The sequence below is a fragment of the Mastomys coucha genome, unplaced genomic scaffold (genome assembly GCF_008632895.1).
Source record: "Mastomys coucha isolate ucsf_1 unplaced genomic scaffold, UCSF_Mcou_1 pScaffold23, whole genome shotgun sequence".
Classification (NCBI taxonomy): Eukaryota; Metazoa; Chordata; class Mammalia; order Rodentia; family Muridae; genus Mastomys; species Mastomys coucha.
In genome coordinates, this window is record NW_022196906.1 from 14,695,403 (window position 1) to 14,723,375 (window position 27,973).

The 27,973-nt window shown below is 41.8% G+C and overlaps 1 protein-coding gene and 1 non-coding gene across 3 annotated transcripts; both read left to right on the forward strand.

Annotated features, from left to right (window-relative positions):
- The first annotated feature begins 4,050 nt into the window (after window positions 1-4,050).
- On the forward strand, window positions 4,051-4,157 carry LOC116073993. Its single transcript, XR_004111988.1, has one exon. It is a non-coding gene; the product is annotated as a U6 spliceosomal RNA (small nuclear RNA).
- Window positions 4,158-8,853: 4,696 nt separating this feature from the next.
- On the forward strand, window positions 8,854-27,398 carry LOC116072831 (zinc finger protein OZF-like). Of its 2 annotated transcripts, none has more exons than XM_031344397.1 (6): window positions 8,854-9,239; window positions 19,227-19,314; window positions 20,170-20,296; window positions 22,534-22,605; window positions 23,066-23,148; window positions 24,879-27,398. In XM_031344397.1, the coding sequence occupies exons 2-6, from the start codon at window positions 19,282-19,284 to the stop codon at window positions 26,187-26,189; spliced, it is 1,626 nt and encodes a 541-aa protein (XP_031200257.1). In that variant the 5' UTR covers window positions 8,854-9,239; window positions 19,227-19,281; the 3' UTR covers window positions 26,190-27,398. The 2 variants fall into 2 exon arrangements, with proteins under 2 accessions (XP_031200257.1, XP_031200256.1); XM_031344396.1 differs by lacking the exon at window positions 8,854-9,239 and adding an exon at window positions 15,443-16,417.
- The last annotated feature ends 575 nt before the right edge of the window (window positions 27,399-27,973 follow it).

Genomic DNA, 27,973 nt, shown 5'->3' on the forward strand with positions numbered 1-27,973 from the left:
AGAGAGAGGGAGAGGGAGAGAGATTTGTGTATGAACATAAAGATGGCTAGATATAGTTACAGATGTTTAGTTCTCTGAATGAGCACCCCACTCCCTGCCTTTGGGTCTTATTTACAAATAATGTTCCCTCATTCAAGGTCAGTAATATCTCTTAGCCTCTTGTTAAAACGCAAACTTTCTTACTCTCAGGATCTGTAAAGGCAAAGGGGTGGACTGTTTTTAAAAAATTGTACATTTCTAAGCAGAGAAAATGTTCATTTAAAACTTCCAACAACAACTGTTTAAAATGTACAGATAATCTTAATTTGGTATAATTTACCATGTATGTAATTTTGACCCAACTCTTATTTAGGGAAATAAAAAGAAACGATCAATAGGCGTCGTAGCCATTGTTCTATTGCTGTGAACAGATACCATGAAAACAGCAACTTCTTATAAAAGAAAGCATTGAATTGGGGCTGGCTTACCGTTTCAGAGGCTTAGTCCACTATCATCATGGCGGAAAGCATGACTGTACTCATGGCGCTGAGAAGTAGCTGAGAGAGATATCTACAGTCAGAGAGACCAGAGAGAACCTGATCCCGACCAGGGCTTTGGAAATCTCAAAGCACACACACACACCAGTGACACACTTCCTCCAACAAGGCCACCTCTCCTAATCCTTTCAGATAGAGTCACTGGTGACTAAACATTTAACTATATGAGCCTATAGGAGCCATTCTAATTCACATCACTGCAACAAGTATAAAAATGTGTTAAAAATACATATTTTTAATTTCTATTAAAAATATTCTGAGGAAGAAAGTTTTGGATAAGGATGGACTTTTATATGATAAAACGAGATTTGGGGCTGGAGAGATGGCTCAGCAATTAAGAGCACTGACTGCTCTTCCGAAGGCCCTGAGTTCAATTCCCAGCAACCACATGGTGGCTCACAACCATCTGTGATGGGATCTGATGCCCTCTTCTGGTGTGTCTGAAGACAGCAACAGTGTATTCATATGCATTAAATAAATAAATAAACGAGATTTTGTCTTAAAAATAAAGATGACAGATAAAGACAAAGCACAAAAGCTTCAGTCAATGACTAAAGGCCTAAGTAAGTTATACAAAGTTTGTGGAGGATGAAACTTAAAACAGACATTGAAGTGTTTGTATAATTGAGATAAGCCCTTATGTCTTTGGCAACTTTGTTAAGTTTTAACCATTTGAAAGACTAAGTTGTAACCAAAGCTAAGGTCAAGACTAATAGCATAAACTTTTATTCTTATATCTCCTTATAAAATCCAATCTTACTGTGCTCACCTGAGATCGTACTTTTTATGATAAAACAAACTATTTAACATAAAATATCTTAAGTTACTTTACATTATAAAGAATACCTTATAAAAAAATTCAAGAAAATCAAGTTCCCAGTTTCTTCTTGGACTATAGCTTAAAGTTTACTTTGGTACTAAAACAATGTCAATTCAAAACTGTGTGGATAAATTACCTTAATTTATAAAATTCTAATCTTAAAAATTACCCATTTATAATAAACTATTAAAACAAAGGCAATTAAAACATAAAAGTTAATGATTATTATTTATAAATCAACTGTCTTTAATATACCCAGAATTATGTTTGTAGTTGGGTTAAATACAAATATAATTCATTTACACAGAGCAAATTGGAGGGTGAGGCAAAAGTGGGGGACAGTTATCCAGTTTTCCCTTGTGACCAATTTATGAAGTCTCTGTAGTCTTCAAATCTCTGGAGACTTGAAATCGTGGATGAGCATAACTACCCTATGCTGAAAAGCACTGGAAAGAAACAGGAGATTCATTCAAAAACAGGCAGAAAACTCCTCTAGGGTGGTGGTGCCCCTCTGAGAGAATGGCCTAGCAGGCACACGGACCCACAGGGTTTGCTCATGTTGTTTCAGAGTCAGATCAACTGAGGTGAATTCCACAGCAGCACATGAACCCCCAGCATGAAACAATGGGAGTCTCAACATCAGGATGTGTTTGAAATATCCTTCAAGAAAGTGAAGCTCACCAGACTCACCAAGCACAGTCGAGAACCCTCCATGGGACAAATTAAGAAACTGCAAGGAGGGGGCTGGCGAGATGGCTCAGCAAGTAAGAGCACTGACTGCTCTTCTGAAGGTCCTGAGTTCAGATCCCAGCAACCACATGGTGGCTCACAACCACCTGTAATGAGATCTGACGCCCTCTTCTGGTGCATTTGAAGACAGCTACAGTGAATTACACCAGGGCCGGAGCAAGCGAGGCTGGAGCGAGCAAGCAGGGCCAGAGTAAGCAGGCCGGCAGAGGTCCTGAGTTCAATTCCCAGCAGCCACACACATGATAGCTCACAGCCATCTGTACAGCTACAGTGTACTCATACACATAAAATAAATAAAATAAATCTTTAAAAAAAAAAAAAAGAAAGAAACTGCAAGGAAACAGAATGGACCTTGGAGCAAAATCATCAGGCTGTAACTCCTGATTGAAATGGTATAAAAAGCCTTCCAGCTTAAAAGAAAAAAAAAAAAGCCCAGGGACAGATGGATTTATAGCCAAATTCTATCAAACTTTCAAATTTACAGTTGAATTTTTTTGACTGCTATAGCCAGTCCTTTTAAATTGTTAAAAGAAAAAAGGAGAGAGAGGAACAGAAGGAGCACCCCCAAACTTCTTCTATGAAACTAGTATCACTCTAATATCAAAATCAGATGAAGACAAGAACAAAAAGACACAGCTACAGAACATAGACCCCCAAAAAATGCTCAGTAAAATACTTGCAAATAGAGTACAAACATACATTTAAAAGGTTGTGCATGGATGTAGAGAGATTGCTCAGCAGCTATGAGCACTTGTTGCTCTTGCAGGAGACCCAGGTTTGATTCCTAGCTCATGCTGGTTCACACCATCTGTAACTCCAGTTCCAGGGTATCTGATGCCCTCTTCTGACCTCTATGTGCACTGAGCACTCATGTGGTGCACAGACATATATGCCAGCAAAATATATATAAAATAAAATGAATAAATCTAATAAAAAGTCTAAAAACAGTTTTTGTGGTTGATAAAAGGCTTTAATTAGACATGGTCAGAATTTTGAAGAAAGTTCAACAATTGACAAAAATATGCATTTCTATTACATACAGTATAATAAATATGATTGATGCCAGGCAGTGGTGGTGGATGCCTTTAATCCCAGCACTTGGGAGGCAAAGGCAGGTGGATTTCTGAGTTCAAGGCCAGCCTGGTCTATAGAGTGAGTTCCAGGACAGCCAGGACTACATAAAGAAACCCTGTCTCAAAAAAAACAAAAAAAAAACAAAAAAAAAATTATGATTGACAGCATTATTTTTCAGTTTGATACAATTACTAGGTTTTATTTCATAAAATCTCCATTCAATTTTGTGTTTTAAAAGTAAAAGTTTTCAGGCTGGCGAGATGGCTCAGCGGGTAAGAGCACCAACTGTTCTTCTGAAGGTCCTGAGTTCAAATCCCAGCAACCACATGGTGGCTCACAACCATCCGTAATGAGATATGATACCCTTTTCCAGTGTGTCTAAAGACAGCTACCATGTACTTACATATAACAATAAATAAATATTTTTTTTAAAAGTATTAAAATAAAAGTTTTCATGAGTTTACAGATGGCTCAGCAGTTGAGTGTGTATTTCTCTTATAGAGGACCCAAGCTCAGTTCCCAGCACCCAAGTCCAGTAGCTCTCAGCTGCCTGTAACTCTGGATCTAGAAGCTCTGATACCTTTGGCCTCAATAGACACCTGTACTTAGATGAATATATTCTGACACAGAAATATACATATACATAATCAAAAGTAACAACATCAACAACAAATCCCCTTTTATTTATTTTTTCCTAACAATTTAAAATGTTCTGTGGTATATATCTTTAATCTGAGCACTTGATAGGCAGAGGCAGGCAGATCTCTATGAGTTTGAGGCCAGCCTGGTCTTGGTCTACAGAGAGTTCCAGCACAGACAGAGCTGTATCCTAGAACACAGAGAAACCCTGTCTTGAAAAACAAAACAAACGTGCTCGCTTCGGCAGCACATATACTAAAATTGGAACGATACAGAGAAGATTAGCATGGCCCCTGTGCAAGGATGACACGCAAATTCGTGAAGTGTTCCATATTTTTCTAGTTACCTTACCTGTTTTATCCTACCTTTTCTCCATCCCACAACTCCTGCTGAGTATGAATGGCTGTTGCTTGGGCTACTCCTGAAATCATTGATAAAATTGTTGGTGTATAATGTACCCAACTAATAAATACTTTATACCATATTCTGTAAATTCACTTAAGCTAGGAAATAGACATTTAAAAAAATCAGAGAGTTCTGTTTCAAATGGGAATACCCAATATCCTAAGTCTGTTGACTTTCTATGAGAAATAAAAGTCCTTGAACACCAAAAACAATTTAAAAAGAAAAAAGAAAAAAAAAGAAAAACAGAAAAACAAAATAAACAAAATAAACAAATACAGTAGAATGTACTTATTAACAGATATGCCCCCCAGGGGGCCAGTGTCCAATACTTTTGGGTATTGGAGAGGCACTAGTCATAGTGTCCGAGTGCCCAGTGTTTGGACATGTTTATCTTTGCTTAAGGAGGTAGTCAGGATCCAGCTGGAAGTCTGGAAGACATCGGCACCGCTAGCAGTTCTACAACGAAGGACACCAGCAAAAGCACTCTCTCCAACATTCAAGGTCAGTAGCTTTGTGCAATACTAAAGGGGCATAAATATATTAAACAGACAAGTCCACAACAATCAGCAACATAGTTACCCAAAGGGCCTTTCTATACCGATAACAATGTCTACTTTCATATCAAAGTTTAGAATGTTTGGCTCAGTAAAGGCTACAGTATTGGAAAAATCAAAACTTCAGACTTCTTACACATGATAGATTTATTTCCACACATGAGAGTGAGTCTCATATGTACACAACAACAAAATGCTGTACTTCTTCAATGCAAAAAAAAAAAAAAAAAGTCAGAAGTTTCTAATATGGAAGTATTGCCCAAATGGCAAGTGTCTTACTTGACTGGCACCATTTAAAAGTAACAAGAATGTCAGAAGAATTGTATTAGTCATTTTACATATCGAAAGCCCAGATAGAACAAGTACTTTTTATGAGAATGCCTGTTCATTTTGTTTGTACAAACTCAAATGCATTTAATTCTGCCAAAGTATTTATAATCTTCAAGGTTCGGCACCTTCCTACACTTTGTTAGTCACAGATATAAGATAGTTAAGAAACTAGAATTACCTTAAAAAATAGTTGTTTATAAAATAATCATTTTAAAGACAACCAGACAACTGAATGAACCTAGACTTTGGTAAAAATCAGTTTCCGTATTTGGAAGCCTTGACAAAATGAGCAGAAAATGAGCAATGATCTTACTAAACCCTGAATATTTGGTCCCTTAAATCAGGGTTTCTTTCTTTCTTTCTTTCTTTCTTTCTTTCTTTCTTTCTTTCTTTCTTCCTTCCTTCCTTCCTTCCTTCCTTCCTTTTTTCTTTTCTTTTGCATGGTAATTTGTTTGCAGTGGATTTTTATTTATTTGTAAATACACTGAATATTTATGGTTTCTTATTACTGGAGGTTAAATAAGCAGGTTTTTGTAATAGAAAAAAAAAGTTGGGCCCAATTAGAAGAGATCCTAACCCCACTCATGGTACCAACTTCTGTATTAGTCAGGGTTCTCTAGAGTCACAGAACTTATGGTAGTCTCTATATAGTAAAGGAATCTGTTGATGACTTACAGTCTGTAGTCCAACTCCCAACAATGGTCAGCAGCAGCTGTGAATGGAAGTCCAAGGGTCTAGCAGTTGCTCAGTCCTACAAGGCAAGCAGGCAAAGAAGAGAGAGTGCCTTCCTTCTTCCAATGTCCTTATATAGGTCTCCAGCAAAAGGTGTGGCCCAGATTAAAGGTTCGTGCCACTACATCTTTAATCCCAGATGACCTTGAACTTGGAGATCTTCCTGTATTAATCTTCTGGGATTCATAGCTACTATGCCTCAAGATCTCCATGCCAAGATCCAGGTCAGAAACTTGTATCTCTCAGCCTCCAGATTAGGATCACAGGTGAGCCTTCCAATTCTGGATTGTAGTTCGTTCCAGATAGAGTCAAGTTGACAACCAGGAATAGCCACTACAATCCACCCCTTGTCAACTTGACACAAATAATATCTCATGTCCATATGAAACAATAAAAAGATCATGAATACGCCTAACGATATAACTATGCCTCACACAAATGCAAACAAATTTATAAATTTACAATGGGCAACGTCCCTTGGGAACATTCTTTTAGTATCTCAACTTAAATACCAATTGTTGTTAAAGAAATTGGAAGAAAGACAAATGTATTTTTTTTTTCCGAGACAGGGTTTCTCTGTATAGCCTTGCCTGTCCTAGAACTCAATCTGTAGACCAGGCTGGCTTCGAACTCAGAAATCTGCCTGCCTCTGCCTCCCAAGTGCTGGGATTAAAGGCGTGCGCCACCACTGCCCGGTGACAAATGTATTCTTAACAAAGTAAGACAGAAGCATACATATCAGTTTATAATCCTCATTTCTATAACTGCTTACATGGCCTTAGCTGGTATTCATAACTACCTTCCTCTACTACCCATTCTGTATTTCCTTCCCCCTCGGCAAGCACCTCAGCAGGTCTTGGCTCTTTTCCTGGAGGTGTGACCCATACCTTCATTCCTGATGGGTCTGCACCCTTTGTCATCCTGATTGGATTAGGCTGTTGTAGTTTCCCATTGACTTGAATCACAGGACATGGTAGTATTAAGAGACGCCCTAAGGGATCTCCTGCACTCCAGACATAATCCTGCCTACCTCCACTGTGAAGAGGCAATTCAATTTCTCCATGGTAATCTGGATCTATCACTCCTCCTAACACTGTTATTCCTTTCTTAGCCTGTTGGTTTAAGAGCATTAGAAACCCAAAATGACCAGGGGGACATCTGAGCTTCCAGTTCAATGGAATGTTTGTTGTGGCTCCTGGTACAAGAACTGCCCCCTTTGGAACCAAAACTTCTAAGCCAGCAGTACCTAGAGTTGTGGGGACAGGAAGAAAAAACTTTCCTAGAGGGTCTCTAGGAGTGATAGTGAGTGGAACGATTCCATTTTCCACCCCTTGATTCCTGGGCCCATGGATCCTGGCTATGGGAGAAACTGTACCATATATCAGATGCTGGTTCAAAGCATATACTGCCTTCTGAAGAACTCTGCCTCAGCCCTCCATGCTGTTGCCACCTAATTGGCACTGTAACTGTTTCTTCAAAAGGCCATTCCATCTTTCTATCAGACCAGCAGCTTTAGGATGATGGGGAACATGGTAAGACCAGTGAATTCCATGATCATGGGCCCCCTGTTGTACGTCTCTGGCTGTGAAGTGAGTTCCTTGAGATCTGATTTTAAATCTAATAAAAACCAAGAGACCTGACTTTAAATCTAATAAAAACTCTAAAAACATTTTTAAAAAGATTATACATCTGAGTAAATTGGAGTAAATTTATCCCTGAAACACAGGGATGGTCTAACACACACACTTCAATAAATGTAATAAATCACATAAATGGACTTACAGACAAAAATCGCATGATCACCTCAATAGGTGCAACAGAAGCCTTTGACAGAATTTAATGGTCCTAAGTTCCCTTAGGAGACACTTCTTGCCATGTGTGAGACCTAACATCTCTGTAATAGGTCTATATAAACAGCACTATTCTCAGCTACACAAAAGGCTACTATTGCATCTGATGCCTATAGCAGAGATTTTCTTTTTTTTGGAACAGACCTACCTGATGTTTCTACCAATGCATTTGGAGTGTTGTACTTATAGTGTGGTATCCACCAGAAAAGACTGCTCAGACATGAGCTTAAGCCAATAGATAAAAAGTCTTTATTAGCTGGGTCTTTATTACACTAGGTGTTTGGGATCCCAGTGCAGCGCTGAACCTTTCTAAGCTTTTAAACACAAAAACCATATCCTAGCGACACACTTCAGTTAACAAGAACAGTTAGCCAGAAGGAGTGCTACAGAAGCCAAAAAGCAAGATTTGTACAGTTAGAGACTTTCCCAGACTATGGACTTTGATGGACTGGATTTTTGTTTTCATTTTAGCTAGTGGTTCCATCTATATGCTGAGTTTTGTGGCTTGAATGGTACTTCCACCATGAAGTCAGTTGTGCTAAGGTCTGGGAATGTCATATGCTTTATGATTTTATTTGTTACTGTAATGACCCCATGAAACAGCATGTTTGCGTATGGAACTTGAAGTTCTAATCTGTATTCGTGAGCCGTAGTCACTCATTTTGGCTCGAGAATATTCTCAATTTCTCTCTCTGACACAGTGTCTCACTATTCAGGCCAGCCCTGAACACAGAAATCTGCCTGCCTCTGCCTCCTGAATGCTGGGACTAAAGGCAGAGAGGCACCATGCCTAGGCTAAAGCTAAAACAAGAAGTGGGAGGGAGGAAGGGAGGAAAGAAAGGACGGAAGAATGGGAGAGAGGGACGAAGGGGGGGAGGGAAGGAGGGAAGATGGGAGAGAGGAAGGGGCGGGAAGGAGTGATGGGAGAGAGGAGGAAGGGAGGAGTGGGAAGAAAGAAGAGAGATGGAGCGGGGGTTAAGATTTAGATCAGGCTTGGTGGACAACTGTGTGCTGCCATATGGGTACTGGGAATCCAACCTGGGTCCTCTTCAAGAACAATCCTCAAGCCCTTTCTCCAGCTCCTAGAATTTTATTTCTGTCCAAGGTGGCTGGGACCCAAATCTCCCGGGCTTCACGCCAGGACGGAAGCGGAAGTGACGCCTGCACAGGCCCGATTCTTTTCTAGCGATGGCTGCGTCCTGTAGTTCGCAGTGTCTTCACCTCCGGGTCATCTTTACGTCTAGGGAGTTGCTGAGGCGGGGTTGGGGGGTGACGGCGGCCGTGGAGGGTCAGTTTAAATCGTGGCTGTGTGTGCAGCTCGCCGAGGGGCGGTCCTCGTAGGCCGAGGCCTGGGACGGGCGGGTCTTACGGGCACCGCGCCTCCCTCCGGCCGCTGCGAATGCTCTCGGAGCTTCTGTCTGCTCGCTCGCCCTCTGCAGAAGCCTCCCCAGCCGCCTTCCACATTCCTCTTCCAGCAGAGAACCCCGCCACGGGCCGTCCCTCTGCAGCCGCCGCCTCCACCGCACAACCCCGCGATTGTGGAGCTCGGGTGAGCGCCCCAGGCTTTTTTTTCTTGCAGAGTGTGGCTTTGTCTTTGGCATCATCTGATTAATTCTGCCACATGACATTCGGGTAGAAAAAGTATTCTTAGGTGTCTAGGAGTAAACATGTTTATTTGGAGGTAAATCTTTATTATTTGACTTTTCCAGAACTCGCTAGGTAGACCAGGCTAACTTCAACTCCTGGAGATCCACCTGCCTCTGCTTGAGTTAAAGGCTTTTGCCACCGCCTGCTAAATGTTTACTTCCTTAATCTTTCCCTTTTTCCTCCCTTCCTTTTCCATGCTTTTCCTTCCTCACTCTCTCCATTTTCTTTCTCTTTCTTCATCTCTCTGCTCATTCATTAAGCTACTCACCCTGGCCCTGTACATTTTGTACATAAAGTACAGATACTGTGTGATTGTGGCTTTCTACTGGTGAAAATAGGAGTATCCTGCTCTCGTTATTTGAAGTTTCTAGGTCTGTTATACATCCTTATAGAGTTTCCAAAAAAGTGGGAATTACCCTGGCTCAGAGATCAGAGATCAATTTCCAAGCGTTGGTTGGGTCTTAACTTTGCACCATCTGGGTGCTGGAGATCAGGCTTCCTGGCTTGGCCTTTACTCACTGGTTCATCTCCATAGCCTCTGTTTGTTCTCTGAAGTAGGGCCTCATGTAGCCCAGGCTGTAGCCCAGGCTGGCGTACACCTTGCCGTGTAATTGAGGCTGACTCTGAACTCCTAATCCCCCAGCCTTTACCTCCCAGGTGTTGGAATTTCTGGAGTCTAGCATCATGCCTGGTCCTATAGTAACTTTTGAAGAGTCTCAAGTTCTTTAAGAAAGTCATGTTTTGCCATTTCTGATTGAAATGGTGTATTTGAAAATTAGTGTGTTTCTCCCCCGGCCCCCGACTCCCATGTACTTAGAGTAGCTCCAAAGAGAGCTTTGAAAAGAGCTTAGAAGTTTGAAAACTGCAGTAAGAGCTGATAGTAAGTACCATATGCTTCTGGCCACACAGTCTAGAATTACTCAGCTCTGCTTTAGTAACTTTGTCCATGGTTATCCTATGCTGTTCTGGTCATGAGAGTCACAGCTGTTTCTCTTAGTAAGAGGGCATAGTGCCTTGAGTGTGCTGTGTAGCTCAGTGGGGTGGACTCACTCGAATGCATGAGGCTCTCCAATGGCAGTACACACAAGGCTTAGGTTTGCTTTAAAGTACCAAGAAGGCTAAGCCGTTGTCTGGCACTCGGATATCTTTGGATCTGCTCAGTGATTCCAAGTGCTTGAGAACGTTGTATTATAGGCTTTAAAATTTGTATTTGCTATTTTTGCATAGACACGTATGGTGGCGCATGTAGAGCCACACATACGGAGGCTGGAAGACAACTTTGTGGACTCCATTCTTCCCTCTCGTGGGTTCTGCAGAGTGAATTCCGGTCTCTGGGTTTCTGCGACAAGCTCCTTTGCGTTCTGAGCCCCCTGCTACTGTAGTTATAGTAACTTTTTCTGGCTTGCGCTTGACTGGAGTGCAGTTGATGGCCCTGTAGATGACTGTGTAGATTTATTAAAGCATATTCAAATCTTAAAAATGTTGCATGCAAAATTCAAATATCTGTTGAGCGTTGTGTCCCATTTTAGTTGGTGTAAAGGGCACTAGGCTGAGTGAAAGCTTCACATGAATGTCTTGACGTGGCTGTCATTGAACCTTTAGAAAATCTCAGCCCTAAATCTCCACTTTACTTTTTTTTTTTACTATCCTTTCATATTTGTATGTGCACACAAAGATGCCACAACAGACACGTGGAGGGCAGAGGATGACTTGCAGTTCCCTCTAACTGCTGGCCTGGCTACATCCTCAGTGGGGTTCCCCAGATTCTAGCTGTTTCTCCTGGCCATGTGCTCATGGTCCATCTCCTCTCATGGCACTTCCTCCTCTCTCTTCCTTGTTCTTCCTCCTCCTCCTCCTGCCTCCCACAACCAGGTAACTTAAAACCACCTACCTCTCATTCATCCATCCAGTAATTGGCTGTAGCCACTTTTATTTAACCAATAGGGTTTGTTTGTTTGTTTGTTTGTTTGTTTTTTGGGTTTTGGTTTTTTGAAACAGGGTTTCTCTGTATAGCCCTGGCTGTCCTGGAACTCACTCTGTAGAGGCTCTGTAGGCTGGCCTCGAACTCAGAAATCCTCCTGCCTCTGCTTCCTAAGTGCTGGGATTAAAGGCGTGCGCCACCACTGCACCGTTTTTAACCAATAGTTTCAAATTAAGGGGTTTGTACAATGAAATGAGAATTCACATGTACCTTTGAGTACAGAATTTAGCATTACAGTACATAGCAACAGGCCAAATTTTTTGAGATTTCAACAGAGAAATTTTCATTTTAGCTATATATGTATGTGTGTATAGAGACTTACATGTATTACAGGGTTTTTCAGGTAAATAACTAATAGTATGATTCCTTATAACTTTTTCAGATATCCTTATTGTTATTTTGCCTCCTCCCTCCTTGCATATTTTCTCCCTCTCTCCTGATTAAAGCCCCCCCCCCCATCTCCCATCTCAGATCACCTACACTCTGCTACTCTCCTCTCTATTACTGCCCTACTCTCCTGACTCTGGCCATGGTACTTTCTATGTTCCTGCCTTCTGCAGTTTCTCAAGATTGTATACTCACATCTAAATGAAGATTTGGAGCTAGCAGCCTCAGATAAGAGAGAACATGTGACGGCTGTCTTTCTGGGTCTTGTGTACCTCACTCACTGTGATCCATCCATTTACCTGCAGACTTCGTGATTGCGTTTTTCTTCACAGCTGAATAGTATTACATAAGTTATGTGTACCACACTTTCACTCTGCATTTGTTGGTTGAAGCACATTTAGTGTCCAGTTCCCAGCTATTGTGAGTAGAGCAGCAATGAGGATGGCTGAGCAGGTTTCTGTGGAGTAGGATTTCAAGTCCTTTGGGCATGTGCCAAGGAGGAGTGGTATAGCTGGGTCATATGGGAGATTCATTTTAGCTTTTTGAGAGTTCTCCATGCTTGAGCCTGGCAATGATGGCACACATCTTTAATCCCAGCAGTAGGGTAGCAGAGGTTAGCCTGGTCTACAGAGCGAGTTTTAGGAGAGCCAGGACTACACAGAGAAACCTTATCTCAGAAAAAAAAAATGGAGATGGGTGGATCCTCCACACTGATTTCCATAGTGGCTCTACCAATTTGCAGTCCCACTAACAAACAGTAAAGGAAGGTTCCTTTACGCCAACCCTGTTCAGCATTTGTGGTTGGTTGATCTTGGCCATTGAAGATGTTTTGATTTAGTTTTCCCTAATTGCTAGTGATGATCAAAATTTGTGAGATCTTTCTTTCTTTTTTTATTTTGAGGATTCTGTTCAGATCCCAGGTCCATTCTTTTGAGTGGGTCACTTGTTTCTTGTTCTGTCTCATTTGTTTTTTGTTTCTCTTTTCATTTTAGCTCTTTATAGATTCTGCATGTTAATCCTCTGTCAGCTGTACAGCAGGCAGGCTCTCTCCTCTTCTGTAGGCTGACTGTTTACCCAGTGGACTGTTTCTTTAGCTGTGCAGAAGCTTTTTGGTTTTGTCAGTCATTGGGCTTAACTCTTGAGCCAATGGAGTCCTATTCAGGAAGTCCTTCCCTAGGTCTGGATCAGGGAGAATAATGCTTGTTCTCTTCTCTCCTGTAAGGTTCATTGTTTCAGGTTTCAGATTTAGGTCTTTGATCCATCTGGAGATAGTTTTGGGGCAGGGTAGTAGATATGGGTCTAATTTTATGCTTCTGCGTGTGGGCATTCAGTTTTCCCAGTACCATTTGTTGAAGGTGCTTTCTTTCTTCTGCTTATGGTTTTTGTTTTTAATTTCTTGACATTTTTATCAAATATTAAGTGACTGGAGTTACTTGTGCTCGTGTTTGGGTCTTTGATTTTGTCGCATTGGTCTGAGTGTCTGTTTGGGGGCTGGTACCATATTACTTTTATGACTGTGGCTCTGTAATATACCTTAAGATCTGGAATGGTGCCAGGCAGTGGTCAGATGCCTTTAATCCTAGCACTTGGAGGCAGAGGCAGGTGGATTTCTGAGTTTGAGGCCAGCCTGGTCTACAGAGTGAGTTCTAGGACACCTAGGGTTATACAGAGAAACCCTGTCTCAAAAAACCAAAAAAGGGGGCTGGAGAGATAGCTCAGTGGTTAAGAGCACTGACTGCTCTTCTGAAGGTCCTGAGTTCAAATCCCAGCAACCATGTGGTGGCTCACAACCATCTGTAATGAGATCTGACGCCCTCTTCTGGAGAGTATGAAGACAGCTGCAGTGTAATTACATATAATAAATAAATATTTTTTAAAAAACAACAAAACAAAACAAAAGCTCTGAATGGTAATCCCACTTGTGTTCTTTTTGTTTAGGATTGCCTGGCTGTCCTGGGTCTTCTGTGGTTTCATGTGAATGTCAAGATAGCTTTCTCTCTGTTTCTATGAAGAATGAGATGGGGATTCTTCTTCAGTTTGGGGGGCAGGATCTTGCTATATAGCTCTAGTGTAAAGGTCAGAAAATCGCTGAAAGAAGACCCCAGACTCAGATAGTATGCAAAGACAAAGAGCGTTTATTCTGCAGAAACATCCAGCATGCAGGATCAACTTGGAATGGTGATCCTAGACAGAGACACAAAGGCCTTCTTAAAGGGAATTAGAAGAATTTTAAAAAAGGATTAGGTAAGTTCATTCTAAAACTTCATTGGTGGGTGCTGGGGCGCAGGGGTCACAGGTAGCCATTGGTCTGCATTCCTATGTCACGAACGTTTAACCATAGGATGAGATAGGGCTGCCCAGCACAAATGGTCCGTTCTGAGATATTTTCCCATTCTTGTGGTTATCCTCAGGCTGTTCTTTGGGAGAGGAGCTGGTGCCTTATGGCCTTGTTCCTGGGACTTATGGTCAGTTCCTGGAGCTGGTGTCTTATGGCCTTCTTTTCAAAATTGGGCATGGTCCTTAAATGGAGACAAAGGGGGTTTATATTGTCTTTTCAGTAGTTGGCTTGCAACCTGTAGCAATCTTTCTGCCTTTATTTCCCAAGCATGTGGACAGTGTGGGTTACCATGCCTAGTTCTGTTTGCTTTCTATGTCAGACAGAAAACTGAAGGAATTCTGCTAATTGTCAAGAGTGTCTATATTTGCCGGGCGGTGGTGGCGCACACCTTTGATCCCAGCACTTGGGAGGCAGAGACAGGCGGATTTCTGAGTTCGAGACCAGCCTGGTCTACAGAGTGAGTTCCAGGACAGCCAGGGCTATACAGAGAAACCCTGTCTCAAAAAACCAAAAAAAAAAAAAAAAAAAAAAAAAAAAAAAAGAGTGTCTATATTCTATTTACACATATAGAAAATAAGAAAATGACCACAGGGTTGGCCTGGTCTTTAGTTAGTTCCTCTGTAAGTTAAGACTTGTTAAAGGTAAAGTGAAGACTGGTGGTAGAGTGCCTGCCTAGCATGGACAGGACCTGAGCACTGTATCATACAATAGCAATAACAACAAAAACATGGTCAACGAGAGCTGGGTTTGCAGTACTCAAGAGGCAAAGGCAGAAGGGTCTCTGTGAATTTGAGGCTAGCCTGTTCTACATCTCAAATTCTGTGTTAGTCTTAGCCAGCAAACCAAACCTTTAGAAATATTAACTTCAAGCTAGGTTGTATATTTGTAATTTTAACACGGGAGATAGAGACAGGAGAATTGGGAGTTGAAAATCATTCTTTCTCTCTCCCTTTCTCTTTCTCTTTTAACTTTTTATTGATTTTTTTGCTTATTCCACATCATGCACCCCAGTCCTACTTATCTCCCCATTCCTTCATATCCTCTGCCCTTGCAACCTACCCCTCAAAAAAAAAAAAAAAATCTCATTGTGGAAGCTGTAGTGTGTCTGTCTTAGTCAGGGTTTCTATTCCTGCACAAACATCATGACCAAAAAGCAAGTCGGGGAGGAAAGGGTTTATTCAGCTTACACTTCCACATTGCTGTTTATCACCAAAGGAAGTCAGGACTGGAACTCAAGCAGGTCAGGAAGCAGGAGCTGATGCAGAGGCCATGGAGGGGTGCTGCTTACTGGCTTGCTTCCCTGGCTTGCTCCTCCTGGCTTGCTCAACTTGCTCTCTTATAGAACGCAGGACCACCAGCCCAGGAATGGCACCACCCACGGTGGGCTGGGCCCTCCCCCCTTGGTCACTAATTGAGAAAAAACCTTACAGCTGGATCTCCTGGAGGCATTTCCTCAAGAGAGGCTCCTTTCTCTGTGATAACTCCAGCTTGTGTCAAGTCAACACACAAAACTCACCAGCACAGTGTCCTACACTATCTTCTTTTGTCCACACTTCTTTACTTGCACATGTTCAGTGCATTGAGTCATTGGTCTGGTTCAAGGCCTCTCTGGCTTCTGCTACACCATCAATACTGGATCCTCATGTTGTCCTGTGTTAAAGAGAGATCCTGCTGCTTTGGATCTGTAGAACTGACCCCTTCCTGCACTCCAGCAGTTCATAGATAGCATAGATGTTGGGGTAAGTCAACTCAAAGCTCTGGATCTGGGCCTCGGTGGTAGCTGAGTCAGTCAGCCCACCAGCTCTCTCAAACACACACCACCAGAGTGAACTCTGCAGCATTGCCCTAGCTAACTTACCCAATGCCACAGCTGGCAGGGGGCAGGGCCAGCTCTCCCACTCTCATGCCCTCAGGGCCAGCTCACCCAAGCCCATGCCTGCAGGGCCAACTCTATTGTGCTGCCTAGGCCAGGTGCAGATCCCACTCTTCTGAGTGTGGCAACCTGTGAGGGACAGAGCCAGCTCTCCCACTCTCCCACACTCACTCGCAATCCTCACAACCAAGGTCAATTCTACTGTGGTGCCCAGGTGAGCTACAGGGCCCACTCTCCCAAGTGCTGCAGCCAGTGAGGGTAGACATTGGGGTGGACCAACTCAAAGTCTGCAGCTGGTGAGAGGTAGGACCAGCTCTCCCACCCTTATGACCCCAGGGCCAGCTCTCCCAATTGCCTCAGGTGGTGAGGCATCTTTCCCTTGCCAGTGCCACCACACTGCAGATGAATGAAAGACCACCTCTCCCATACTCAACATCCTTGGACCAGCTCTGCTGTGCTTCCTGGGCAAGATGCAGGGCTCTCTCCGGACTTCTACAGCTGGTAAGGGGTAGGGCCAGCTATGCACAACCCTTAGACATCAACATGGCCCCAGGCAGCAGCCCAGAACAGGGATGGCTGTGGGGCCTTTGGTGGTAAATGACCCCTACTGCTTCAGGGCCAAGGACCCAGACAATAGCCCTCGCTGGCAGCTTGGGCCAGGACCTCACAATGGCCTTAGGTGATTTCACAGGCTCCTCACATCAGGCTGACTCCAGTTCTGCCTCTCCTCACTGTGCACACATCCTTCTGTTTCTCTTTCTCTTCCATCTCTCTACCACTTACTTGCTCCTCTTTGTGGGGCCTGGGGCCTCTGAGTATCTGGGGTCATCCTAGGAAGTGGCACCAGGCAGAGGTCTTATGCATAGTCTGCTCACCTGGACCTATGTGGCACCAGGATAGGAGTTGCCTCCCAATCTGTCTTATAGCAAGTTCAAAGCCAGGCTGGGCTACGTGAGTCTTTGTCTCAAAAATTAAATCAATCAATCAATCTTGATGTAACAAGTGACTGGCAGTACTTGTGGAAGTCACTATATTATACAGTACGGGTCTAGGCTGACTTCTGATCATGTTGAGGCATGAATTAAAATCACAGGAAATCAAAGTCACGGCTGCACGAACCTTTATTCCAGAACTTGGAAAACTGAGGCAGGATAATCTCTGGTTCTGGATTCAGAAACCAAAGCATGACAAGTTAGAACTTTGCAACAATTTCCTGCATTCAGTGTAGATTCACCACTATGTAACTATCATATTGAAACAGTTACTTATAGTGTCTAGACCTGTTTTCCTATTGTCTACTCTGGAGGATTGGTTTGGGAATTCAGTAGGTTTATATAGGACCATCAGGATGATTTAGCAGGTAAAGGCATTTGCCCCAAGCTAAATGACCTGGGTTTAATCCCCCCAAATCCTTGTGGTTGAAGGGGAGAACCAAGTTATTCTCTGACCTCTACATGTATAAGATGAGCACTCTGCTATACACAAAATAAAATGTAGTTGATATTTAAAAATAATAATGGTGCATATATAAACATATTGCATATCTGTGCATTAGTCTTCAGTAAATGACAGTGTTATTAGTAATGCCCCTATTATAAGGTCACTGTCTTTACTGTGCTCTTCAGTGAGCTCATGTATGATAATGAACTGTGGCTTCTTGATGATTGGTAGGAAGAGGCTCCTATAAACTCCACATAGGAGGGTAGTTTCTCTAGCCTTGAGATACTAAGTAAGGTTGCCTTAGTATGGAGAAAGGAGCATATGGACAACTCCACCTTCAGCACGGCAACTGCTGGTGTGCTCCATGGCCAGACCTGCCCTTCCTTTTCAGAGAATCTGATCCAGACCTGAACAGTCACACTGCCCTGCTTGGTTTACTTCAGGGGCACTTAGTAGACTAGTGAATGCATGGGTTAGTTTTTTTGTCACTGTGATAAAATACCTGGCATTGGAGTTGGGGCTAGGATCAGTTGGTAGGCTAGTTGCCTAGCATACCCAAAGACCCTGTTTCTATCCAGCACCACATAAGCCAGGTATAGTAGTGTAGACCTAGAATTCCATGACTTGGAAGGTAGAGCCGGGAAGATTAGGAATTCAGTTTTATCCTTGGCTACATATCAAGCTTGGGACCAGCCTAGACTATATGAGACCTTGTCACAAAACAAAGAAAAACCTGACACCAGCACCTTTAAAGGAAAAAATGTATTGCTCAGTGTTCCAGAGGTTTGAATCCAGGTTCAGCTGGCCATGTTTCTGGGCCTGTGGTGACAGAATGTCATGGTGGGAAAGGTACCATGGAGCAGAGCTGCTCACCCCACAGCAGCCTGGAAGCAGGAGCAGAGCAAGAGAAAGAACACAGAAAAAATACCATCCTCATTGACCTACTTCCTCCATCTAGGTTCCACATCCTAAATTCTGCCATCTCACAATACCACATTAAGTTATGTGTCCATCTATGGTTTAATCAATTGGTGATAGATCTCTTACTATTCAGTCACCTCCCAAAGGCTGCACTTCTGAACACTGCTGCTTTACCAAGCCATCAACACATGAGCTTGTAAGAACATTTCAATATGCAAAGCTTAATAGTGTGGATTGTAAATGAGGCTCCCGGTATGTATTTGAAAAGCACTCATGAGATACATTACTAGGACAAATAAGAAATGTGTTACCTTTCCAACTTGAAGGTGTCTTCCCTATAAAACGAGACATTTCCCCAGTGGGTAGCGTGGTTCACCAGCCTGTTTCCTGGTCAGGCAAAACAGACTGCTCTAGCATCATGGTGGGAAAGGTACCACGTTTGTGGATATGCATGAGTTTTCCTCTGGTGTGCAGGATTACATGGATTTCACACCAGCGCTGTGTGATGGTTATTCATTGTCAACTGCTTCTAATATCACCTAGGGGACAGCTCTCTGGGCCCTCCTTGGAGGTACTGTCTAGATTAAGGTTAGCCTTTGAGAATGTCCATGAGGGATTATCTGGATTGGGTTAATTTATAGGGAAAGACCCATCTTAATTTTGGCTAGGATCCTGGACTGTATAAAAGGGAGAGTGAGCTGAGCAGTACATTCGTTGCTTATGTGCTTTCTGACTGTGGCTGTGATGTGACTTTAAGCCCCTTTACTTTCCCACCATGATGAACTGTAACCTGAAACTGTGAGCCAGAATAAGCCCTTTCTCCTTCAGTTGCTTTTGTCAGAGTATTTTATCACAGCAGCAGGAAAGGAAACTGTGGAAGGCAGAATGGAGTCCAGGTGTGTAAGAATTAAAGGCAACTCTGACTTCTCTTGACTTCTGTCTTATCTAGGAACTCTGTGAGGGACTCAGACCCCATTACTGAAGAAAAAAGGAAGGTAGAAAAGATGGTGGCTGATTGCCTGACAAACTGTTACCAGGTATGTAGAACCGTGTCTCCTAAGTGACATGCTTACTTCTACCTTGTAGACACACTTTCAGGACAGGCTTGATGGCCAGAGCTTCTAAAACAAGGAGAAGCCCCTCAACCTAGCTGAATTTCTGAGAGAGTGGGCCTCTCATATGGTTGAGGTATTATGAGAAAATCAACCCAGGATTTCCATAATTACTAACTAATCTTGATACTCTTTTAAAAAAAAAACAGAACAAAACCAAGATTTATTTATTATTATAAATAAGTACACTGTAGCTGTCTTCAGACATCCCAGAAAAGGGCATCAGATCTCATTACGGGTGGTTGTGAGCTACCATGTGGTTGCTGGGATTTGAACTCGGGATCTTTTGAAGAGCAGTCAGTGCTCTTACCCACTGAGCCATCTCACTAGCCCAATCTTGATACTCTTAATGCCAAATGCACATTAATTATGTCCAGTTCCATTCAGTTATTCTGACAGATGATAAGGAAGATCTAGTATTCTTTTCATGGAATATTTATGTTACTGTTGAGGCAGTATATGCAACATAGCAGTATATTTCAAAAAATTGAAAGAAGAGCCTCTAGTCTGGTTATAGCAAGATCTGCTCACCTGTCAGAAGGGATATTACTAGTAAATGACTGGAGCAGACGGATGGGTTGAGTGTAGATGGGGGTGGGGGTATTGGGACCTCTAAGCTCTGGGGCAGTCACTGGAAGCTCTCAGATTTCTGTACGGGTATTGGTTCTCACCTCTCAACTGTAGAGAACATTGGTGTGTGTGTTATTGTTACTCAAACAATTTGTGTGTGTGTGTGTGTGTGTGTGTGTGTGTGTGTGTGTGTGTGTGTGTGATATTTAGGTCTCAGTAACTTTTGATGATGTGGCTGTGGACTTCACCCAAGAAGAATGGATTTTATTGGATCAAGCTCACAGAGACCTCTACAGAGAAGTGATGCTGGAGAATTACCAGAACCTGGCTTCAGCAGGTAGGATTGCCACCACTCTCTTATGGCTTCCAAGGGAGGGGAGAGATGGTATATTCTGGTGTGCTGAGGTATCAGAAGGCAAGGAAAGTAAAAGGCACACAGACTTTGTCCTAATCCCATAACCTGTTTGTGGAAGATTCAAGAGATTGAAGGTTTCCAGTGGATGCCTACACTGTAGATAGTACTTAACTAGACATACAGTAGTAACTTTTTTGAGTTGCAGCAAAACTTGCATGAATTCCTTATTCATGATTTCACAGATTGGAGGTTTATTTATTTATATTTTGGGATACAAGATCCAATTGTAGTTGTGATTCACCTTGAACTCCTGGTCCTCCTGTCTCCACCTCCCAAGTGCTGGGATTATAGATATATACTACATCTGTCTGGAGACTGCTTGAGAGTAGATATAAGCATTGGACTGGAGAGGTGGCTCAGCAATAAAAAGCACTTGCTGATCTTGCAGAGGACCCAAGTTTGGTTCCCTGCTCCAGAATACAGCTCATAACTGCCTGTGATTCCAGTTTGAGAGACCAGCTCCCTCTTCTGGTCTCTGGGGCACTGTATTCACATAGTGCACATATACATGAAGGCCAAACACTCAAATAAGAAATGAAATGTCTAAAAGTTAGCAACCTGAGCACAGAGGTTTCCCCTCCACCCTTTTCCTCACTATCTAGAACTATCCACTCTTTGCTACGTGAAGACTTCACAGCTTCTCTTTCACATATCTAAATTGCCATCATGACTACTGTTATGTTTTGAGGCCATTAGTAAAAATGAGGGCTATATGAGCACACCTGTTGCTATATTGGTTTTTTTGTTTTGTTTTGAGACAGGGTCTCACTATGTAGCCATGGCTGAACTGGAACTCATTGTGTAAACCAGGCTCCCAGAATTCACAGATCTGCTTCCCATGTGCAAATGCTGGGATTAAAGGTTTGGGCCAGCATGCCTGGCAAGTTGTGTGTGTATTGCATCAAGCTAAGGTACTAAATGACTAGCAAGCAGGTAGCAGAGGCATGGCTGAAATGGATGGGCAAAGGATGGTTGGCGTCCAGGGGAAAGCAGAGGAGTAATGTGAGAGTCTGTAATTCTACTCAAAATGCTGTGCAATTTTATATGAAAATTTTCTGGAAATTTTATATTTCATATTTTCAGAACAGGGTAGGTAATATATAACCACAGGAAGCAAAACCATGAATAAGTGGAGCTCTTATGCATTTTATTTTCTGTGGTAGTTCATAAAATCCTGCACTATATGAATGCCAATTACCCTGTTAGAAACATCAGTTATTAACTGGGCTTGGTAGTGCATAGCTCTAATCCTTGCACTTGGGAGGCAGAGATAGATTGTGAGTTTAAAGCCAGCTACATAGTGAGTTCCAGGATAGCCAGAGCTACATAGTGAGACCCTGTCTCGAAATAAATAAAAATTTAAACATATTTATTTATTTACTTACTTTATTTATTTAACATATATCAGTATGCTGTCACTAACACACCAGAAGAGGGCATTGTGAGCCACCATGTGGATGCTGGGAATTGAGCAGACAGTGTTCTTAACTGCCAAGCCATCTCTCCAGCCCCCAAAATAAATAAACTTTAAAAATTAAATGTACTGAGTTGGGATTGAGCTGGATGTTGTATGCAAGTCCCTGTGTCTGATCTCCAGCACTGCCGAGGTGTCGGAGGTGGTCATCCTCTTCCTTTGACATACTGAGTCAAACACTCAAAGTACTAAGTTAACCCAGATGAGTCTGATACTATGTAGCCTGCTGTTTAAAAGTAAAATTATCTTTGTTTCACTTTACTTTCTATTTGACTTGAATATTGGTGTTTTCTTAGAATGTATGTAGTTATTAATTGGAGTGTCTCAAGTCAGCAGTAATTAATCATCAGGGCATAGACAAGGCAGTATTTGCTTGTTCAACCTCTCTGAAATACTTCCCCCACTTTCATTAGAAGCACGTGGCCTGGCATGGTGAACACATCTTAAATTGAAGCATTCAGAAGGCAGACAGGCAGCTTTTTGTGAGTTTGACGTCCATGTGGTCTACATGTCGAGTTCCACAACAGCCAGGATTACATAGTGATGCCCTGTCCAAAACCAAATCAAAACAAAACAGAACAAAAAACAAAACAAAACAAAACAAAACCAAGAGGCTACTAAATTATACTGATGTTTTATGCTCTTTTGCACGAATTCTTCCATGAATGCACTTTCCATGCATAAGGCTGTGAGGTCATCAAGCCTAGTCTGATCTCCTGGCTGGAAGAAGAGGATTTGCACAGAGAAGATCTCCAAGGTGAGTGTGAAGAATGTGTTTGCAATTCGAATGTGAAATCTCTGTAAGATGCACTTGATGGCTCTAAGTGTGGCCATGTACTAGAAGAGAAAGGAAGTCCTCTCTTCTTACTTGTTGCCTTCTCAGGTTTTCATGTAATTTTGCAGAATGACCTATTGGTTTCATGGTTCTTCTCTGTTATATAGTTGATCAGATCCATGCTATCTTGCAGCCCTAACAATATGATTTTCATTCACCACGAGTTTTAATTTTCAAAGAGTCAGTTTGAAATAAAACATTAAAAACTCGCATCCTTAGTGTAGCCAATTTACTGACCTGGTCAAAATGATCACACTTTACTTTCTTTTGAACCAGGTTCAGTGGACAATTAAAAAAAAAAAAAAAGCCCATGGTTGTTAACTTTGTAATTGGCCATTTATTTTTCTCCAACCCTTAATTTTGTTTTTCTGTTTATCTTCAGAATGGGAAATGCCACTTGGCACCCAAGAGTCAACATTGCATCAGGATTGTTTGAGGGGACAGACTTCCAGTGGAATACAAACGGTAAGACTGCCCAGAGACACTTATTTCCCTCACTCACAGAAGATTGTGATTGCCATTGTAGCAAACCAAGTGGCATACACGCAAAAGGGATAAACAGTATATCTGAGAAGTATCTTGAATAAAATAAATTCTGAGGTGTCCCAAACCTATCACAAAACCTGTTCTTTAAGAGATCCTTCTAGCCAGGCGGTGGTGGTGCATGCCTTTAATCCCAGCACTTGGGAGGCAGAGGCAGGTGGATTTCTGAGTTTGAGGCCAGCCTGGTCTACAGAGTGAGTTCCAGGACAGCCAGGGCTACACAGAGAAAACCAAAAAAAAAAAAAAAAGAAGAGATCCTTTTAGCCAAGAAGTCTTAGTGGGTGCCCTCTGACCTCTACATGCACACTGCCATATGCACTACACTCTGCCCTCTGAAATATATAAATGCAATATTATTTGTTTATTTTATTTATTTGAGACAGGGCCTTACTTAAGTAGCCTTGGCTGGCCTGGTACTCATTATCTAGACAAGAAAAACCTCTAACTCAGTGAGATCTGTCTACCTCACTCAGCATAATTATTTTTTAAAAACATACAATTAGCCAGGCAGTGGTGGCGCATGCCTTTAATCCCAGCACTTGGGAGGCAGGGGCAGGAGGATTTCTGAGTTCAAGGCCAGCCTGGTCTACAGAGTGAGTTCCAGGACAGCCAGAGCTATACAGAGAAACCCTGTCTCAAAAAAAAAAAAAAATACAATTATATACCCCATATATGTAACTAATTACTAGCTTTTAAGGCAGTTTTATGTATATCTTAATGATTCTTTTGAGCTTAGATCAAATAGCAGCTACTGTCACATCATTGAATTTGAAAGGAAGCATGGTATAAAAAGTTAAATGTACTTTATCATTCATTCATTTAACAAGAAAGAAAAAAAAGTCTTAGTAAATTATGAGATTAACCAGGAGATTTCTTATTTGCCACACTCAGGAAAGTTTGGGAATTTTGTAGAAAAATCAACACAAATGATAATTACACAGAGAAGTACTATCTACCTCATTAAGAGAAATGTCGTAAGAGTCTGTGTCAAAACTTGGGATGATAGAGCCCTCCTGAGTACACATTCCTACACATATATAGATCACTGATTTCTGAGATTCTTAAAATAATTTCATTAAAATACTGAAGCAAGCCCAGGTATGGCAATGCATGCTTCTAATCCAAACACTTGGGAGGCAGAGGCAGATGGATCTCTGGTAAGTCTGAAACCAGTCTGATCTACATATCCAGTTCTAGGACGGGCAGAACTATGTAATAGAGAGGTACCTTCCAATAGATAGATAGATAGATAGATAGATAGATAGATAGATAGATAGATAGATAGATAGATAGATAGATAGATAGATAACTGGATAGAAGGCTAAGGCAAGGGGCCAGGTATGGTGACATATGCCTTTAATCCCAGCATACAGCGGGTAAAGAGAGTGTCTCTCTAACTTTGAAGCCAGCCTTCTCTATGTAGAGCTTCAGACCAGCCATGGCTACATAGTAAAACCTGTCTCAAAAACTAACAAAACTACTAAAATACTGTGGTCTCTTTCCAAGATTAGAACTCATGATTCTGGACTTTAGGGACGGAGTCCTGCATGTAGTCAAAACAGCAAAAATCATCATTTTGTGCCCTCACATAAGAGGAATCCTTTAATAAGTCTGAAAAACTGTCTAACCCTGATTCATCCCTTTATCAACAGGGCAGGAGCCACAGTGCACGAGAACTCTGTTATTATACACAATGTGGAGAAATTTTCAGTGAACACTCATATTTTAAGACACATGTGAAAACTCACAGTGCATGGAACACTGGACATCTCACCCACCCAGATCATGATGCATCTGCTCAAGTGCACACCATAAAAACGTACCCATGTAAGATTTGTGGGAAAGCCTTTGGACGATCTTCAAATCTTAATAGACACCTGCGAAGCCACACTGGAGAAAAACCCTATGAATGTAAGGAGTGTGGCAAGGCCTTCACTACCTACTCAAGGCTAGTGGAACACTTTAGAACTCACACTGGAGAGAAACCATATAAATGTAAGGATTGTGGAAAAGCCTTTGCTAAGCGGTCAGGCCTTATAACACATATATCAACCCATGCTTCAGAGAAACCCTTTGCATGTAAAGAGTGTGGAAAAGCCTTTGCTTCATCCCCACGCCTCAGTCAGCATATAAGAATTCACAGTGGAGAGAGACCCTACATATGTAAGGAGTGTGGGCGAGCCTTCCTCACCTCCTCATACCTGCGGAACCATGTAGGAAGAACTCACAGTGGAGAGAGACCCTATATATGTGGAGAATGTGGGAAAGCCTTCCATTCTTACTCAAATCTCCGCAGACATGTAAGAACTCACAGTGGAGAAAGACCCTATATATGCAAGGAATGTGGGAAAGCCTTCCTCAATTCCTCATACCTACATAATCATATAAGAAAAACGCACAGTGGAGAGATGCCTCATATATGTGGTGAATGTGGGAAAGTCTTCCATGCTTCCTCATACCTGCGTAGACACTTAAGAACTCACAGTGGAGAGAGACCATGCATATGTAAGGAATGTGGGAAAGCCTTCCTCAACTCCTCGTACTTACGGAAGCATCTAACCATTCATACTGGAGACAAACCCTACGAGTGTAAGGAATGTGGAAAAGCCTACCGTAGGTACAATCTGCTACATGACCATTTAAAAACTCATGCAGTTGAAAAGCCATTTGAATGTGATGTATGTGGAAAATCCTTTCAGTATTTCTCATACCTTACTAAACACATTCGTATTCACACTGGAACAAAACCTTATAAGTGTAAGTACTGTGGGAAAGATTTCACTACTTCCTCAAGCCGAACTGAACATATCCGAACTCACACTGGCGAGAGGCCCTATGAGTGTACGGAATGTGAGAAAACCTTCACTTCCTCATCTAACCTCATTCACCACGTAAAAATCCACACTAGAGAGAAACCTTTTGTTGAGAATATAGGGAAGCCTACAATAGATTTTCCCTACTAACCAAGCACTTGTAAGTCATGGTGAACAGTCACTTCAGATAGGAGGAATGCCAGAAACCCTTCACCCCTCATCTCTTGGTTTCATCAGCCTGGGATTTACACTACTAAGAAGCCAAGGAATGTGCAGCAGCCCCCAACTGTGACAGTTACTTTGAAAACATAAAAAGAACTCACACTCAAGATGACCCATGAATTTAAGGAAAGAAATACAACAGGGAAGTAGCCCTCACTACTTCCTAGGACCTTCCTAAATGTCTGAGACTTCACAATGAAGGGAAATCACTGATGTAAGATGCATAGAAGGTTGTAGTTCTGTTAAGTATTTTAAAATCATTTTTCTCAACAGTTGAGAAAACCTTCATGAAGGTAAGGAATGTTAGAAAGTAATGTGAACATAATTTTCCCAGTGTTTAGTAAACATTATAATTCATACCCAAGAGAAATTAACTATATGGAAATTTTGTCCATGTGTGCTGGCAGCAATAAGGCCTGTTGGGTGATATTTTATTTTGAATTTTTGCCCTGATTCCTGTTCTGATATATTCCTGGAGTTATAATACATTTTCTTTCCTTCAAGCAACACCATTTCATCTTGATTATTATAACTTCTGGGTAGTAAGCTTTTGGATTATATGAGGAGTTTTGGACTATAAACATTGTTTTAGTGTAGTGTAGATTCTGTTGTTGGCTTACCAACTATTAAACATGCTACCCTACTTACAGCAGCTGAGTTTCATAATACAGTCCTCACAGTCATTAAAATGTTCTTGTTCCCTTTCTACAACTTTTAGATAAAGGTGATATAAATAAATAAGCAACAAGCTAGCAAAGTCCTTTCTACAAACCCATTGAGCTAGGAATGCATAAATGTATCAGTCCTTGATAGAGCCAGAGCCCTCAAGATCCAGATAGCTCTCCCATCCTACACTGAACTCTACAGTCCTAGGATCCAGGCCTTAACTACATGAACTTTTTGGGGTACATTTCAGATATAAGTCATAATACAACCCCTCCTGGCTTCTGGTAAACCTCAAGATTACAAAGAACTCGAATGCTTGAGGATGTAATCTATAGCAGACATCACCTACATATACTCTTACTCACTAGAATTATTCAAAATTGTTGATCTGAAAATTTTTTTTCCAGCTATACTTTTGCTTCTTGGCAAAAATTTCAATAAACATTGTGGTTAAGGTTTTTCTTGCTCCCATCTCAGCCTCCTGTCCCTGTGTTTTGCCTCCATTAGACCTGGATGGTATATCATACTTGAGCCTTTCTCTCAGTACTGTGCATAAGAAACTTCATTTAGTCAGGCACATTATGACTTCACACAGGAACTCGTAGCCACCATTTCTGGTATATTATGTACTGTTTGTTGTGCTTTGGGAAGTGCCTAGGTACGGTTGCCATGCTATTACATTTTTATTTTGTAGAAGGCAGCAAATGCATGATTCACAACAGAGGACAACCTGCGGCAGGCCATGAGTTTCAGGGATCTAGCTCAGGTTGTCTGGCTTGGCAGCGAGTTCCCTTTCATGCTGAGCCATCTTGGGATCTCCCCTTAGTTTTTAATTGATTTTTAAGACTTTTTTAAGTTACTTCATAATTGTAGGGTTTGGTTCTGTTTTGTGGAGTTTTGTTTGTTTGTTTTATTGTTATATTGTTTGCTTTTTGCTTTCTTTCTTTTTATTGGCAATCAGTAAGCTATATCCCTGGCTCCACATTTTCTCATACAACCTCTCTGATAATTTGGTTTTATTGTGTAGTCCAAACTGCCCTGGAGCT

Bases quoted from the DNA above. Each gene is read 5' to 3' on its own strand.
- LOC116072831 (XM_031344396.1), top strand. From the start codon at position 16,323: ATGAAAGACCACCTCTCCCATACTCAACATCCTTGGACCAGCTCTGCT. The intron at 19,315-20,169 runs GTATGTAGAACC...TGTGATATTTAG, and splicing joins GCCTGACAAACTGTTACCAG to GTCTCAGTAACTTTTGATGA. The intron at 20,297-22,533 runs GTAGGATTGCCA...TCCATGCATAAG, and splicing joins CCAGAACCTGGCTTCAGCAG to GCTGTGAGGTCATCAAGCCT.